This window comes from Microcaecilia unicolor, chromosome 3 (genome assembly GCF_901765095.1).
Source record: "Microcaecilia unicolor chromosome 3, aMicUni1.1, whole genome shotgun sequence".
NCBI lineage: Eukaryota > Metazoa > Chordata > Amphibia > Gymnophiona > Siphonopidae > Microcaecilia > Microcaecilia unicolor.
In genome coordinates, this window is record NC_044033.1 from 214,843,278 (window position 1) to 214,858,897 (window position 15,620).

Sequence of the window (15,620 nt, forward strand, 5' to 3'; positions counted from 1 at the left end):
TTCTTGCGAACTCTGAAATTAGGTTTTTCCTATCTGAAAAATATTCGATTTAAATCTGTTTTTGAGGCCTCTTTTCCTTTTATTTTGGGCTAGATTATGAAACAAATTGCCTTTGGAATTGAAATTAGCGTCTTCTTACTTTTCTTTTAGGAAAATGTTAAAACCCCCTTTATTTGAACAATAACTTTTTTAGTTGATATTTTGTCAGAGTGTTATTTCCTCCTTGTTATTGGAGTTCTCTTTATTAATATAAACTGTTTTGAATCCTCTTTGGAATAACTGCAGTATAGAAAACTCCAATAGTACAGTATAGTATAGAATTAGTATAATGTATACCTGCTCCGAGACACATCTAAGTGCCAGCTGTAAATCCCATGATGCCTGATCGCTATGATGCCAGCCCCCCTGATCACTTTCTCACTTCTATGGCAGTCTCCCCAAAATCCCCAACCAACCCCCTTCCCCTGACATCACACTCAACTCTCTATAGCACAACCCAACAGCTGGCACTCCGGATCCCAGACTGCACACAATTAGAGGGTGACTGAAACCGGAGATCTCAGTTTCAAACAAAACCAAATCGGCAGCCGAAGTTTTCCACTCGGTTTTGGCAGAAACCAAAGCCAAAACAACCACCAGCACCTCCGATTCCTCCCCCCCCCCCCCCCCCCCCGGCAGAGATAGAGCAGGTCCTCCTGAACTACCATCCCCCGATCCCCTGGCAGAGAGAACAAGTCCCACCAGGTTGATCACCCACCCGTCCTCCCACCATCCAAAGGCCCTTCCCAGGCCTACCTTTAAATGCCCTGATGGTCTAGTCAGGGCTGCTGAGAGAGGGGGCAAGGGGGGAGGGCAAAATTTCCTGGGCCCGGCACCAGGGTCTCTCTCTCTCTCTCTCCTGCTCCTGATGGGCCCCAAGTGATCGGGTCCTGACAGGAGCAAGAGAGAGAAAACTCTGGTGCCAGGCCCCCCTCCAGTGCTGCTCTTTGCTTGCTTCTACCGCCCTGCCAAGTGGCTGCTTTTCCTCCTCAGGCGCATGCTCGGTTTTGAAACCGAGCATATGCGAGGAGAGAAAAAAGCAGGGGCAGGGCAGGCATGGAGTAAAGATCAGCGCTGGATTCTTCCGCTGGCAGGGTCTCAGGATCCCCGCCAGCCCCAAGGTACCTCAGTTTTGGCAGCAGTGATCCTGGGGGGGGGGGGCGGGAGCGGTGGCGATCTGGGGGGTGGCCCTGCCCCACATCAGTCTCTCAGCAGCCCTGGGTCTAGAAGTAGCCTCTTCTTGGCAGGAGGAACACCAGTTGCTCCTGCCTCCCCCCCCCCCCCCCCCCCCCCCCCCCCCCCCCCCCCCACCCCGTTTCCTCAGTCAAAATGGCTGCTGAGAATTCCTGTGACAGCCTCATGATTCTGGAGATAACCGTCTTATGTCTTGCTGAATATTAGCGCGTAGTCAGCTGGCCGGTTAAATTCCTCAGAATATTGGGCCCAAAGACTTCAGAGACTTACATTTCCCAAAGCTGAGAGAGAAAATCAAAGCCTTCCCACAAAAGAATGCACAGGGGAAAATCTGCATAGTACTCTGTGGTAAACATGAGATACAAAACTGGACATGTGAGATGACCCTTCTGCTCAGGGCTTTTTTTGAGGGGGTACCTGGGGGTACTGAGTATCGGCACCTTTTCCATTGTCTGCTAAAATTAACCCATGGACCCCGTGTTTTAATGAAAGAGCTCAGGCTTTACACACCAATTCTGCCTTGTTGATAGATCCTATGACTGGTTGCAGGGGGCCTGGATATGGTGGGGTGGATCCTTCAGTGATCATCCCACCCCTGAAGGGTGGCCTAGCATTTGAGTACCGGCAGCTTTTTTGCTAGAAAAAAATGCACTGCGTCTGCCCCTTATAGCTTTCGCTGTCTGTCCATGTCCTGTTTATGTTCTGTTTGTAAAAATGCATTTGAATAATTTTACCTAGGTAGATCCATGTTAGCTGCAACCACTAGATGGCATTCCAAGACCATCCTGAGTACATACTATATGTACCTGTCCGGTATGCTGAAGGAGCCGTCTTCTCTGTGCATCTGTGTGAGCTCTGGCCCAGCCAGTAGGTGGACTAGGCACCTGCCTAGAATTGCAGCATTTGGGAGGATAGCGGTAGATCAGGGAAGTAGCATCTCATCTCCCCTCCCCTATCTCATCCTATTTCCAGCATTTTGTCCCCTTGCCTTCCTGCTTCCACCATAGTAACATAGTAAATGACGGCAGATAAAGATCTGTATGGTCCATCCAGTCTGCCCAACAAGATAAACTCTTTTTACATGGTATGTGATACTTTATAAGTATACCCAAGTTTGATTTGTCCTTGCCTTTCTCAGGGCACAGACCGTAGAAGTCTGCCCAGTACTGTTCTTGTACTAAGCTCTGAAGCTAACATCGAAGCCCCTTAAAATATATACTCCAGCCCATCCCTATCTATTCAGTCACTATCAGGACGTAGACCATAGAAGTCTCCCCAGCTCCCGTTTTGTTTCCATTTACCGGCATCGCTGCCCAATCTCCGCTAAGATTACATGGAACCATTCCTTCTAAACAGGATTCCTTTGTGTTTATCCCATGCATGTTTGAATTCCATTACCATTTTCATCTCCACTACCTCCCGCGGGATGGCATTCCACATATCCACCACCCTCTCCGTGAAAAAATACTTCCTGACATTAGTCCTGAGTCTGCCCCCCTTCAACCTCAATTCATGTCCTCTAGTTCTACCACCTTCCCGTCTCCGGAAAAGGTTCGTTTGCGGATTAATACCTTTCAAATATTTGAACGTCTGTATCATATCACTCCTGTTTCTCCTTTCCTCCAAGGTATACATGTTCAGGTCAGCAAGTCTCTCCTCGCACGGTTTGCAACGCAAATCCCATACCATTTTCGTAGATTTTCTTTGCACCGCTTCCAGTCTTTTTTACATCTTTAGCAAGATACGGCCTCCAAAACTGAACACAGTACTCCAAGTGGGACCTCACCAATGATTTGTAGAGGGGCATCAACACCTACTTTCTTCTGCTGGTTATGCCCCTCCCTACGCAGCCTAGCATCCTTCTGGCCACGGCCGTTGCCTTGTCGCATTGTTTCTTCACTTTCAGATCCTCCGACACCAACACCCCAAGGTCTCTCTCCTGAGTCGAGCTTACTAATCTCTCCCCTCCTATCCGGTATCTCTCTTTTGGGTTTCCGCACCCCAAATGCATCACTCTGCACTTCTTGGCATTAAATTTTAACTTGAATCAATACATTCATCAACATAAAATGGTGACAAATTGTAACCGCTATCTCACAACAAAAATATGTTTTTAATGTGTTTTAAATGTGCTCAGTCCGTACCCATTCCAACCATTATATCCCCAAGAGGAATATGTGGTAGTGTCACAGATGGAACCATCATAGCACATTAGGTGTTCTGTCTCCTTATAGTGTATGTACATACATCTGAACCAACCATAGTTTTTAGCATATGAATCTATTACATTGTGCTGTATAAATGTCTATATACTGCAGTTGTAAATTCTTAATCCTTTGTATATACATGTATTACTGCACACTACTGAACAAAAATACAAAATATCACATATGCAGATTTATGCAAGTACAGCTGATGTTAAATTTCATGTATTAAACCATGGGGAGGTACATTACGACTTGTGTCACAGGTTCTATAAATTCCCACATATACATAAACTATGTAAAGTAATACAAAACTCTAGCATATTGTGGTCACTTCCCTTGAGGATACAGCGTGCTCGTGCTTCATAAAATCCACTCATGATCCATTCATCCTGATCATTCTTGCCAACTCAATGAAGATTCCCTTTAACTCTGGCCGAGTTTCGTATAGCATCGTCAGAAAGGGGGAAAAAACAAAATAGAAAACCAATCTTGGACACCAAACCCCGAGCGGGTTCGTGTCTGGAATTCTTCCTCTCGTAGCTCTGAACTAGATTTGAAGAAGACCAGAGATGGAGCTTGATGTACTGGCTCAGGAGGTCTATTCCAGGCATATGGTGCAGCAAGATAAAAGGAACGAAGTCTGGAGTTAGCGTGGAGGAGAAGGGTACAGATAAGAGAGATTTACCCAGTGAACGGAGTTCCCGGGGAGGAGTGTAGGGAGAGATGAGAGTGGAGAGGTACTGAGGAGCTGCAGAGTGAATGCACTTATAAGTCAATAACAGGAGTTTGAACTGTATGCGAAATCGGATAGGAAGCCAGTGAAGTGTCTTGAGGAGAGGGCTAATATGAGCATAGCAAGACTGGCGGAATATAACTTGTGCAGCAGAATTTTGAACAGATTGAAGGGGAGAGAGATGGCTTAGTGGGAGACCTGTGAGAAGCAAGTTGTAATAGTCTAAGCAAGAGGTGATAAGAGTGTGGATAAGTGTTCTAGTAGTGTGCTCAGAGAGGAAAGGATGAATTTTGGTGATATTATAGAGAAAGAAATGACAGGATCAGGGCAGTTTACAAAAAGAACATATAAAATCTTGGAAGAGAACAGCATAAATCATGATAGGAAAGACCTAACACACATAAAAAAAGAACAAAAAAATATATAAATATATATATTTGATACTGCACTGTATCAGCTCTGTAAGTCAATATATCTTCCAATTCCCTTCAGAATGAACATCAAAAGACAATGAAAAGGAATGAGCTGTTAACAAAACTTTAAGGGTTCCTTTTACAAAGCAGTGCTATTGATTAGAATATGCTGAATGCAAAGAAGCCCATGGGAATTGAATGGGCTTCTTTGCATCAACGTGCCATTAATCGGTAGTGCCGCTTTGTAAAAGAAGCCCTAGATCTTTTCAAATCCATTTCCACATGAATTGGCTTTGGTAGTTTATTCCGAAGCGTTGGGGCAAGCCAAAAAAATGAACTTGTGTGGGTGGATTCCCATCATCCACTGGAGAGATGTGGCAGGATCATTCTGTGGTCTTGCTGGGATCTAAGGACCCTAGTTAGGGGTATAGGGAATTACTGAAGTATTCAAGTCTGGCAGCAGCTTCTCATAATGGTTCTAGGTCAGTTCCTACTTGGACAGTTCCCACCGGACAATTCCCACCCACCAATTCCCATCTGGATAATTCCCACCTAGGACAATTCCCACTGAACCAATTCCCACCACACCAGGGAGAACAATTCCCCACCCATAACCCCCAAAATAGAAAACACACTAGGGCAAATAATCTCCCTCCATTTTGTCTTCCACATCGTTTGGGGGCCCAGTCCCCCCTCACAACCCCCCCAACAACATTATCTTTTACACATCCCTTTCCCCTTCCAGAAATGCAGTTCATGTTTAATCTGGGATCTAAATGTCATAAATACGTAAATAAATAAATAAATAAATACAAACTGCAGTTCATGAGGGGCGGGTATTGCCCCCCCCCCAACTAGGTTTGAACCTAATTCAGCCCCTCAAAATGACACACATTGCGATTTATAACAAATTACTACTCTACCTATGAAAAGTTATTCCGTTATTATACGTCCTCGTGTACATCCTTATGCTGCTCTAAACTCCTTGTTTCAGACGCCGTAAAAAAGAAAAAAAAAAGCACCGCTAAGACTTATGGGACTCGATACTAGAAGAAGTTACAGCCAGTAAAAAAAATTATAGGGAGGGTGGGAAATGTCCATGGGGGGGGGGGGGGATGTCCTTGTGGGAATTGTCCCCTTAAGTGGGAATTGTCTCAGGGGGGCCGGAGGGGGGGGGGGGGGGAATTGGTAGGTGGGAACTGTCTGGGTGGGGACCTGCCCGATAACCTCATAATATGCTCTGTGAGCAAGAGTGAGGATTTTAAAATTAATTTGAAACTGAACTGGTAGCAATTGATATTTTTTAAACAAAGGAGTAATGTGGTCATACTTGAGAACCTTCCCAAGTAACCTCAGTCTAGTGTTCTGTACAGTTTGTAGATGTTTGATATTAATATACCCAGAATACCTTAATCTAACTCAGTTTGCGCTACTTCTGAAAAGGTGTGAGCAAAATCCAAATAAAAAATATAAGATGTACTCGCATAAACCATATTCCTGTAATCAAGTCATAAAATTGAAAAAGCGTGCAATAACATATGAAAAGCTTCTTCATTAAATATGTATTTTACTGAACAAAGTTGGCACAGTGCATAAAAAAACCTTTTTTTTAAAATTAAAGATAATACTTGTTCATGAAAAGAGAGTCTACAATCAAAAAGTACTCCTAAATATTGAAGGCTGTCCACTTTTGGAATGGGTCTACCCAAGAGAATGGGTGTCAACAGAGGACGATTTTCCTGTCTTGTTAATTTTTATTTATTATTAGGATTTATTTACCACCTTTTTGAAGGAATTCACTCAAGTAAGAATAGATCAAACATGATCAATAGGCAATTACAGCAGTAAAAATATTCAAATAACAATACAAAATATGACATAGTATAATATTTACAATGTGAACACAATAGGTAATAGAATATTTTAATTGATAGTGAAGGGTAAAGCAAAGATGAAACATATAGAGAGTAAGAGAAGTTAGAAAGTAAGGTGACTGATTTAAAGAAAGTTGTACATGAGGTCAGAGAGATGGTTGAATATTATCTCAGCTAGGGTAGGAGTGTTATCCAGCAAACTGTTTTATCAATATTTAAAACTAAACAGTTAAGCAAAATCTGTTGCATCCTACCACCAGTCAAGAAATGTGATCTGATCAGGGAAAATGTGGATCAGCACCAGAACCTGGGAATCGTCCTTTTGACCGTTTTTTCTCCACAATGTAATTTTATTTTACTGTTATTGCTGCTAATTTGTAAATTATTTCCTTCTCTTTTTTTTTTCAACGGAACTGCTAAATAAATTACTCTGACAACACAAGTAAAATTGTTGTGCCAATAAAGTTATCTGAATTTGTAATGCTGATGTGAAATGGAAGGCGTAGGGACTACAAATTGCATCACCCCAAGGCTACGTAACATTGAAAAGCCAGTCCTGTCCAAAAACGGCCCACCAGAAACCAGATGAGCTGACAGTGTCTCATAATACAAGAATCAGATGAATACAAGAATCAGATGAAAGGTTAAGACTTTTCCCAGCCATCGATTTAACCAGATTATCCAGCCAAACCCAGATTACAAAGACTCCTCTTCTCACAGATCCACAGAAATGTGAATTTACAACTGCTATCATTCCATTCTCCATTCCATCCTTTATCATATCGAAGCTGCACACAGTCCTCGTCCCTCTCCATATAATTGTTAGGCTCACCTGTGTTCCAGAAACTGAAAAATAAAACCCCACAAAATCAACTTTTGATGATTTAAAATTGATAGGATTGGAGATGCCTACCACAATCTGGGTTTCAGCAAAGGGAGGGAGGTTAAGAGGCTCTGCTCAAGGTCAAACAGTGAGTGATGGAGCAGCATGAGTTCTAGGTATCAGGACAGTGGCGTAGCCAAGGGTGGGCCCCCACTCACATTGGGCTCAGGCCCACCCAGTAGCAGCACACCTATGATGTGGCTGACAGGATCCTCAAGCCAAAAACTCCCAACAACTGTCCCTCCTGCATACCTTTTAAATAGCAGATCTTCGCCTGCAGCAAGCAGCAACTGATACATACTACTTGCACCGGCCCCACAGCCTTCCCTCTGACATATTCCCGCCTATGTGGAAACAGGAAGTTGCATCAGAGGGAAAGCTGTGGGGCCAATATGAGCAGCGTGTATTAGTTGCTGCTCGCTGCTGGTGAAAACCTGCTATTTAAAAGGTATGCGGGGAAGGGGGGATGTTTGAGCGACCATATGGCATGCATGTGAGAGAGGGTGAGACCAAATCACTTGTGGGACAAGGCGAAGTTCTGCCCACCCATCGTAGGTCCAGGCCCACCCAAAATTGGGTGTCTGTCTACGCCCCTGTATCAGGAGTGGTTCAGCCAAGCCTAGAACTGGTAACCATTGGGACTGTAGGCAGTAGCTCCACTTTTCAGCCTGAGGGAGTTTTGACCTTTCATCCCTACAGCCTGTGCCCCCACCCTGCTGATCATCATACCAGAAATGATTAATGATGTGCTGAAATCGGATAAAGATTCACTGAACCTCTTTTTAACAAGGGTCATCAGAACACATATATACTTAACATAACAAACCATAAAGTAACATAAGAATAGCCATACTGGACCAGACCAGTTGTCCAGCTAACCCAGTATCCTATTAAACAGTAGCCAATCCAGGTCACTAGGGGGCAAATCAGATACATTTTTTCTTCGCTCAACGTGTAATTAAACCCTGGAATTCGTATAAGTACATAAGTAATGCCACACTGGGAAAAGACCAATGGTCCATCAAACCCAGCATCCTGTCCACGACAGCGGCTAATCCAGGCTAAGGGCACCTGGCAAGCTTCCCAAACATAAAGGCGGTTAGCTTAGCGGGGTTTAAAAATGTTTGGACAGCTTGGTAAAAGAAAAGTCCATAGACCATTATTAAATGGACTTGGGGAAAATCCACTATTTCTGGGATAAGCAGCATAAAATGTTTTGTACTTTTTTGGGATCTTGCCAAGTATTTGTGACCTGGATTGGCCACTGTTGGAAACCGGATGCTGGGCTTTAATGGACCTTTAGTCTGTCCCAGTGTGGCAATACTTATGTACTTATAAGTACCTGGCGGAAACCTGGCCACCGAAACCCCACAGTTTTAGTGAGAGCAGACGTACCTAAAGGACAGTGGAGACCCATCTACCCATTGCCAGACGCCTTCTGTATCCTTGTCACTCAGACCGATCCAGCTGTCTTTCGAATTAGTGCTGTTGGACAGAAAATACTGAAGCAAAGAAATTGAACACAACAGTTTGTCAAAATATCCTTTGGTCTTTCTGTAGCATCTGGATTGTACATACAGGAGCAAGATTTGCAAGATTAACAAAGAGGGAGAATGAAATCGGATTTAAGTGTCCCCAAGGAAATGAAACTTTTAGGGGAATAAGGGATCTTGTACAGCTGAGATGCTAAGATGGAGAGTTCTTTTACTATGATGTGTAGGCGACTATGCATGTAGAACGCGCATGAAATTAGAACTACCGCCTGGCTACGGTGTGCGCCGGGCGGTAATTATAATCTGTACGTGCGTCCAAAAAGTGTGGCAGAAAATAATTTCTATTTTCTACGACATGTACATAAGTGTTGCCATACTGGGAAAGACCAAAGGTCCATCAAGCCCAGCATCCTGTTTCCAACAGTGGCCAATCCAGGTCACAAATACCTGGCAAGCTCCCAAAAAAGTACAAAACATTCCATACTGCTAATCCCAGAAATAGTGGATTTTCCCCAAGCCCATTTAGGAAGCCGTCCAAACCTTTTTAAAACTCCGCTAAGCTAACCGCCTGCGCTAACCGGGCGGTAATCGACAGTGTACGTGCGCTGACGATTACCGCCTGGTTAACGCGTGAGACTTTACCGCTCTGTGAATGGGTGGCAGTAAGGTCTCAGGCCCAAAATGGGCACATGTTGATTTTTATTTTGCCGCACGTCCATTTTTGGCAAAAAAGCCCCTATATTTCTTTTTCGACAGTTTGCTTCAGTCCTGGTTTTTACCACTTTGTACGCCGAGACCGGTAAGGGTCAATATTCAAAGTGATTTAATTGGCCAGAAATGGCTTCTTGCTGGTTAAATCACTTGTGTGGTGCTCAGTGCTGCAGAATATCACAACAGACTGCTAAACTGCAAGCCGGTTATTTTGTGGGTGGTCGGGGCAGAATCGGCAACTTGGATTGCGTAAGAGTCAATCATATTTTTGGGGCCCTTTTAGAAAGCAGCGGTAAGACCACCGCAGACTTAGCGAGTGGGAATCTGCAACTACCGCTGGGCCAACGCAGGTGCTGACGGTAGTTCCACCCTCAGTGTGTGCCATTTTCGGCACTAGCAGGAATACTTGAAAAATATTTCTGCAGGGGGTTCTACCCTCCTTTCGCATTACCACACGGTAAGTGCAATCTTACCTCATGGCTGTTTCTTTTTTCATCCTTTTTACCCGCTGCGGTAAAAAGGGCCTCAGCGCGCGGCAAATCCAGCTGCCGACGCTAGCGCAGGGCCGCTTTTACTGCAGCTTCGTAAAATTGCCCCTTTACGCAGTGTCAATTAGGGGCCCCTTTTACTAAGCCATGGTAAAAAGTGGCCTGCGGTAGTGTAGGCCCGTGTATTGGGCGCGCGCTGGGCCAGTTTTTATGGGACGGGAAAAGGGCCTGCGGTAAAGATAAAACCAGCACGCACCCAAAACTGACCTGAGCCCTCAATGCCACCCATTGATCTAGTGTTAAAGGCTCGCACGCTACACCCACAGTGACTGGTTGGCGCCAATTGGCAATTACTGCAGAAACCAGCATGCATAGGAGGAAATAAATAATTCATCTAGGCATTATGAGCGCACCAAATCAAAAATTACCTCCAAGAGGACACACTGGCATGGCGGTAGTTTCATTTGGGCAAACGCTTCATGCGCATAGAGCCTACCCTGGCTTAGTAAAAGAGCCCCTTAGGTGGTTAAGTGCTAAATATTGCACTCAGCTGCATAAAAGAGTCATAGTAATGTAGTAGATGATGACAGAGAAAGACCTGTACGTTCCATCCAGTCTGCCCAACAAGATAAACTCATATGTACTACTTTATGTGTATGTATACCTGACCTTGATTTGTATCTGCCATTTTCAGGGCACAGACCATAGAAGTCTGCCCAGCACTAGCCCCGCCTCCCAACCACTAGCCCCGCCTCCCACCACAGGTGCTGCCGAGTCAGCCGCATAAAGCAGGATGTTCAGTGCCAGCTCAATATCTACTTCTTAGCTTTCATGTCTGAAAGAAACACAGGAGCTACAAGTAGAAAGGGAGGGGGGCATGCCAGGCCTGGATTAGACAATCTCAAAATAAGGGTCTAACGGATAAGTGCTGGATTCTTTTCCTTTAATCTGGTTGTATAGCAACAGAAGTTGCTATAACTGTTGTCATATGTATCAGAAGAAGTTGCTATAATTATTGGGTTGTGTCAGCTATAAGTAGTGATGTGCCTCGGAATTCTGCAATTGTTAAATTATAAGTGGAATAAATTTAGATTAATACAGTTTTGAATATGAAGAAATAACTTTTTGAATCATGTTAGGTAGGAGGATTTTTGACAAATGATTATAAATGGGGGTCTGTGTGTGAGCATTAGTGGATTTGCTCCAAATGCTTCCCACCTGCTGGGATCTTTTCCTCAATTAAAAAAATATATATTAAAAAATTTAATTATAAAATGTATAAAATTCATGAAAACGTTTTTGTTAAAAAAAGTTTTCACCTTTTGGCTGGCTTTGTCCACTATTTATCTAGATTATAGAATTGTCAGGGTCGATGTTCAGCCGCTGGCGGTGAGTGTGTTTTAGCTGCCACCAGTGTTATGCCTCGATTTTCAATGCCAGGCCATGTCCACGCGGCATTGAATAATCAGTTTAGGCAGCCAGCTATTTCTTATGCGGTTAAGTTGCCTAAACAACAACGGACTGTTCCATAAAATGTAGTGAAACTAAAAATCAAAAATCGTGGAAACCCTACCCATCCAAATAACAATTACATCAGGTGACAACAAACACTGTTCCTCAAACAGGAAACACTTTTTTTTCAGGAACTTTTTTTATATTTGAGGAATTCTTTTATTGGTTTAAAAAGGAGGAAAAAAAGCCTCAGCAGTCAAAGGTACTAGCCATCGGCCTGACATAATCCACTTGATTTTTCAAAAGCCGAGGCTCTGGCAATTTGCAGGTCATGATGTCAGAGGAATGACTGTTGCATGTTAAAAAAAAAAAAAGCAGTATCCCCTGAAGAAGCCTGTCAGGGTGAAATGGGTCCCCGTTGGAAGCTTAAGTTAAGTGCTTCATTTACACATTCTCTGTGACAATATTTGGCAAGTTAAAGAAACGTTTGTTAACAGTGACTGAACTTAATGTTTAAGTACGATGTTGTAGAAGATATTCTCATTGCCTTTAAAGGGTGAAACTGTTCAAGAAGAAGAAATTAAACTGAATTAAACAAGTAAGATTGAACTGAAAATAGTTTGGAGGTTTTTTTATGCAGTCAAGTGCAATATTAAGCACTTAACTGCATAAGCAACATCACGTAAAGATAGGACTGACTTTTATGCGGTCCAATTTAACCGCTAAACTTAGGTGGTCAAGTGCATAAGAGCCCCCAGACCACCCACAAAAAAGCCAGCTTTGAGTTTAGTGGTCTGTGACAATATTCAGTGACTCTAACCGTTAAGGGCTTCTGAATATCAGTGGATAGCCCTGAATAAGTGATTTAATTGTCCAGGAGCCATTTCTGGCCAGTTAAATCGCTTTGAATATCGACCCCATCCCTTATGCTCATAAATGTATGTGCATAAGAGGCCTGCACAAATAGGAATCTTAACTTTACATGCATAAGTTAGTTATCTACATGGACAGGGCAACTGAGTAATGTTAAGCAGTGTTACGGACTCTGTTGTATCTCTAAGAGCAGGACATATTTACTGTAATATTAAAGGGCCTAGGTACTAAAACTGCATTGAAAGGAACAAATACGTTATTCGCCATTGGTACTTATACCAATCTACATGTGTCTTAACCTCAGCATACTCTCAGGGTTACCTCCTCTCATTACAGATGTAAATATGCATATCGTCAAACAACGTGCATCCTTTATTCTAGCTTCAGCCCCTAACAGCCCTATCTATTTCCATCTTCAACCCAACTCAATCTTTCAGTCTCAACTCCAACTCCTCCAACAGCAAACCACCCCTTATTCCAACCTCAACTCCAACTCATTCCTTTCTTCGAACCTCCATCCCTTCCAATAACAGCTTAATCCCTTAGGCCAACTCAAACTCTTCCCATTCTCAATGCAACCCTATCTTTCAGCTTTCACCCCAACCCCTTCCAACTGCATCCAATCCTATTTTCCAACCCCAACCCTTTACATCCCAAATGTAACCCTTTCTTCCAACCCAAATCCCTTCCAACTGTACCATCCTATCTCCCAACTCTAATCCTTTCTATCCAAACCCATCCTTTTCTTCCAACTCCAGCACTTTCTAAATGCAACCCAATTCCTTCTTTCAAACCTTTCCATCCCCAATTAACTCCTTTTGTTCGAAAATTTATTTCCAGGCCTATCTTCCAATGCATTACTCCTGATAACTGGCTGTTTGGATTAAGCTTCAGTACTCTACCCCTCCCCCCTTCAATTCTGGCAACATCCAACTCATATAGGGAAAACCCAAGCCTTCTTCTCTAGGCTATAAGGCCCCATACCAGCACACAGCAAAACATTACCTGTTCTTCTAGGCTGTTAATAATAGCAAGGTGGGAATTGCTCTCAGCGCAGGATATTCTCGCACCTTCCCAGTCTTTGGCTGTTGTTGAGAACTTGTAGCAGGATCCCCTAAACAACAACCAGCCAAGGGGGCATTCCTGGCAGATGGATCTTGAAGCACACGCCTGGCAGATGGATCCTGAAAGGTAAAATATGGGTCATCAGAACACATCCTGAAAATGGCAATGGGGTGGAAACATCTTACTCCTTATAGCATTACTTTGACTTGGGCGTAGGTGGGGAATTCATGCTACAAAGCTTGAGTGGATTCTAGACCCTGAACATAGTCCTTATTCCCATCCTTCATATTAATCCTAAATTTTACTTTGTCAAGCCAGATCAGTCCAGACACTATCCCTCCAGCAGATGGAGACAGAGAACTGGTTTCACTTACATCATCCCATGCAGCAGCATGCTTAACATTCTCTATTTCTAGCAGATGGTAAGATGGTACCCATGCAGCCTTGACTGGTGGGGCAAAGAAGAATGCAAATAGTGAAATCCTGGGACAAGTGACTTGGGGCTGATTTTATGCACCTTGAATATTGTGTTCAGTTCTGGTTGCCGCATCTCAAAAAAGATATAGTGGAATTAGAAAAGGTGCAGAGAAAGGCGACGAAAATGATAAAGGGGATGGGACGACTTCCCTATGAGGAAAGCTAAAGTGGCTAGCCTGCTTATAATCGAAAGAGAAAAACGCCTATATTGCGACCCAAATCGGGAGGTGGGCGTCTTTCTCCCGTGGGCGCCCAAATCGGTATAATAGAAAGCCGACTTTGGGCGTTTCCAACTGCAATCCGTTGCGGAAATGGGTAAAGTTGATGGGCGCGTGTCGGAGGCGTGGTGAAGGCGGAACTGGGGCGTGGTTATCGGCCGAGGACAGAGGGGCGTCTTTAGCTGATAATCGAAAAAAAAAAAAAGGCGTTTTACCGTGATTTTGGGTCACTTTTTGTGGACCCTTTTTTTTCACGAACAAGTCCCAAAAAAGTGCCCCAACTGACCAGATGACCACTGGAGGGAATCGGGGATCACCTCCCCGGACTCCCCCAGTGGTCACTAACCCCCTCCCACAAAAAAAAACCCCACTTTAAAAACTTTTTTTCCAGCCTCTATGCCAGCCTCAAATGCCGTACCTACCTCCATGACAGCAGAATGTGTTCTATCCTCTGACAGCCTTTCCCTGGTTCTGATGTGGCTCTCGGGTGAGTGTGACACCTTTTCTGTTATGCGCACTGCAGAGTCACATCAGCAATGCATTGTGGTGGGTGTAGGGTATTGGGCTCCGTGATTCCACTAGCTTGTGGCAAATGCTCATGATGTTGGTAGTTGGTAGGCTCTACTTCCATGGTGCTTTTCCCCCTGCTTACTGGGTCAGAATGTGCCCTGTTTTGTTTCCGGTAGTCCATGAAGTAGTGGCCATTTTTGTAAGACAGTTTTAGATCCCTTTCACGTGTTAGCCACGTTACAGAACTTAGTTCTTACCTTGAATGTGGCTGAAAGAGGGCATTGTACACCATTCTGCCAGCTCGGACCTACTGCTAATCTCAGTACCAGGGAGACTCGTTGCCAGTGGGGCACAACCTCTGATCTGCAGTTAACTGTGAGTAAGCGTGCTTATTCCAATAAAGGACGTTTTCGGAGAGATTAGTCTTCAGGTGTCAACTGGTGTGCCAATGTTATATAGCAGCAACAAGTCCTAGAGGCCTGCGTGTATGCAGGTCCCTGGAGCACTTTTAGTGGGTACCGCAGTGCACTTCAGCCAGGTGGATCCAGGCCCATCCCCCCTACCTGTAACACTTGTGCTGGTAAATGGGAGGTCTCCAAAACCCACTGTACCCACATGTAGGTGCCCCCTTCACCCCTAAGAGCTATGGTAGTGTTGTACATTTGTGGGTAGTGGGTTTTGGGGGAGGGGAGTTGGGTGCTCAGCACCCGTGGTAAGGGAGCTATGCATGTGGGAGCATTGTCTGAAGTCCACCGCACTGACCTCTAGGGTGCCCAGTTGGTGTCCTGGCATGTCAGGGGGGGCGAGTGTACTATGAATCGTAGCCCCTCCCATGAACAAATGGCTTGGATTAGGACGTTTTTGAGCTGGGCGTTTTTAGTTTCCATTATCGCTAAAAAAAAACAAACGCCCAGCTGAAAAACGTCCATTTTTTCGAAAATACTGTCTGTCCCGCCTCTTCACGTACCCGTTTTCGGACATAGACGCCCA

At 44.2% G+C, this 15,620-nt stretch overlaps 2 protein-coding genes across 3 annotated transcripts in view; one reads left to right on the forward strand and one right to left on the reverse strand.

Moving 5' to 3' along the window:
• LOC115464350 overlaps positions 1–15,620 on the forward strand; it is a 120,526-nt gene that overhangs the window by 53,317 nt on the left and 51,589 nt on the right. The gene's annotated exons all lie outside the window — the stretch shown is intronic.
• The window catches only part of LOC115466296 (C-type lectin domain family 17, member A-like), a 28,117-nt gene continuing 19,070 nt past the window's right edge, over positions 6,574–15,620 (reverse strand). For both annotated transcript variants that reach the window (XM_030197460.1, XM_030197461.1), the window contains 3 exons: positions 13,366–13,544; positions 8,739–8,845; positions 6,574–7,306 (listed from right to left, as the gene is read on the reverse strand). In XM_030197460.1, coding sequence (XP_030053320.1) covers positions 7,138–7,306; positions 8,739–8,845; positions 13,366–13,544 — 455 coding nt within the window. In that variant the 3' untranslated portion in view covers positions 6,574–7,137. The remainder of the gene's footprint in view (positions 7,307–8,738; positions 8,846–13,365; positions 13,545–15,620) is intronic.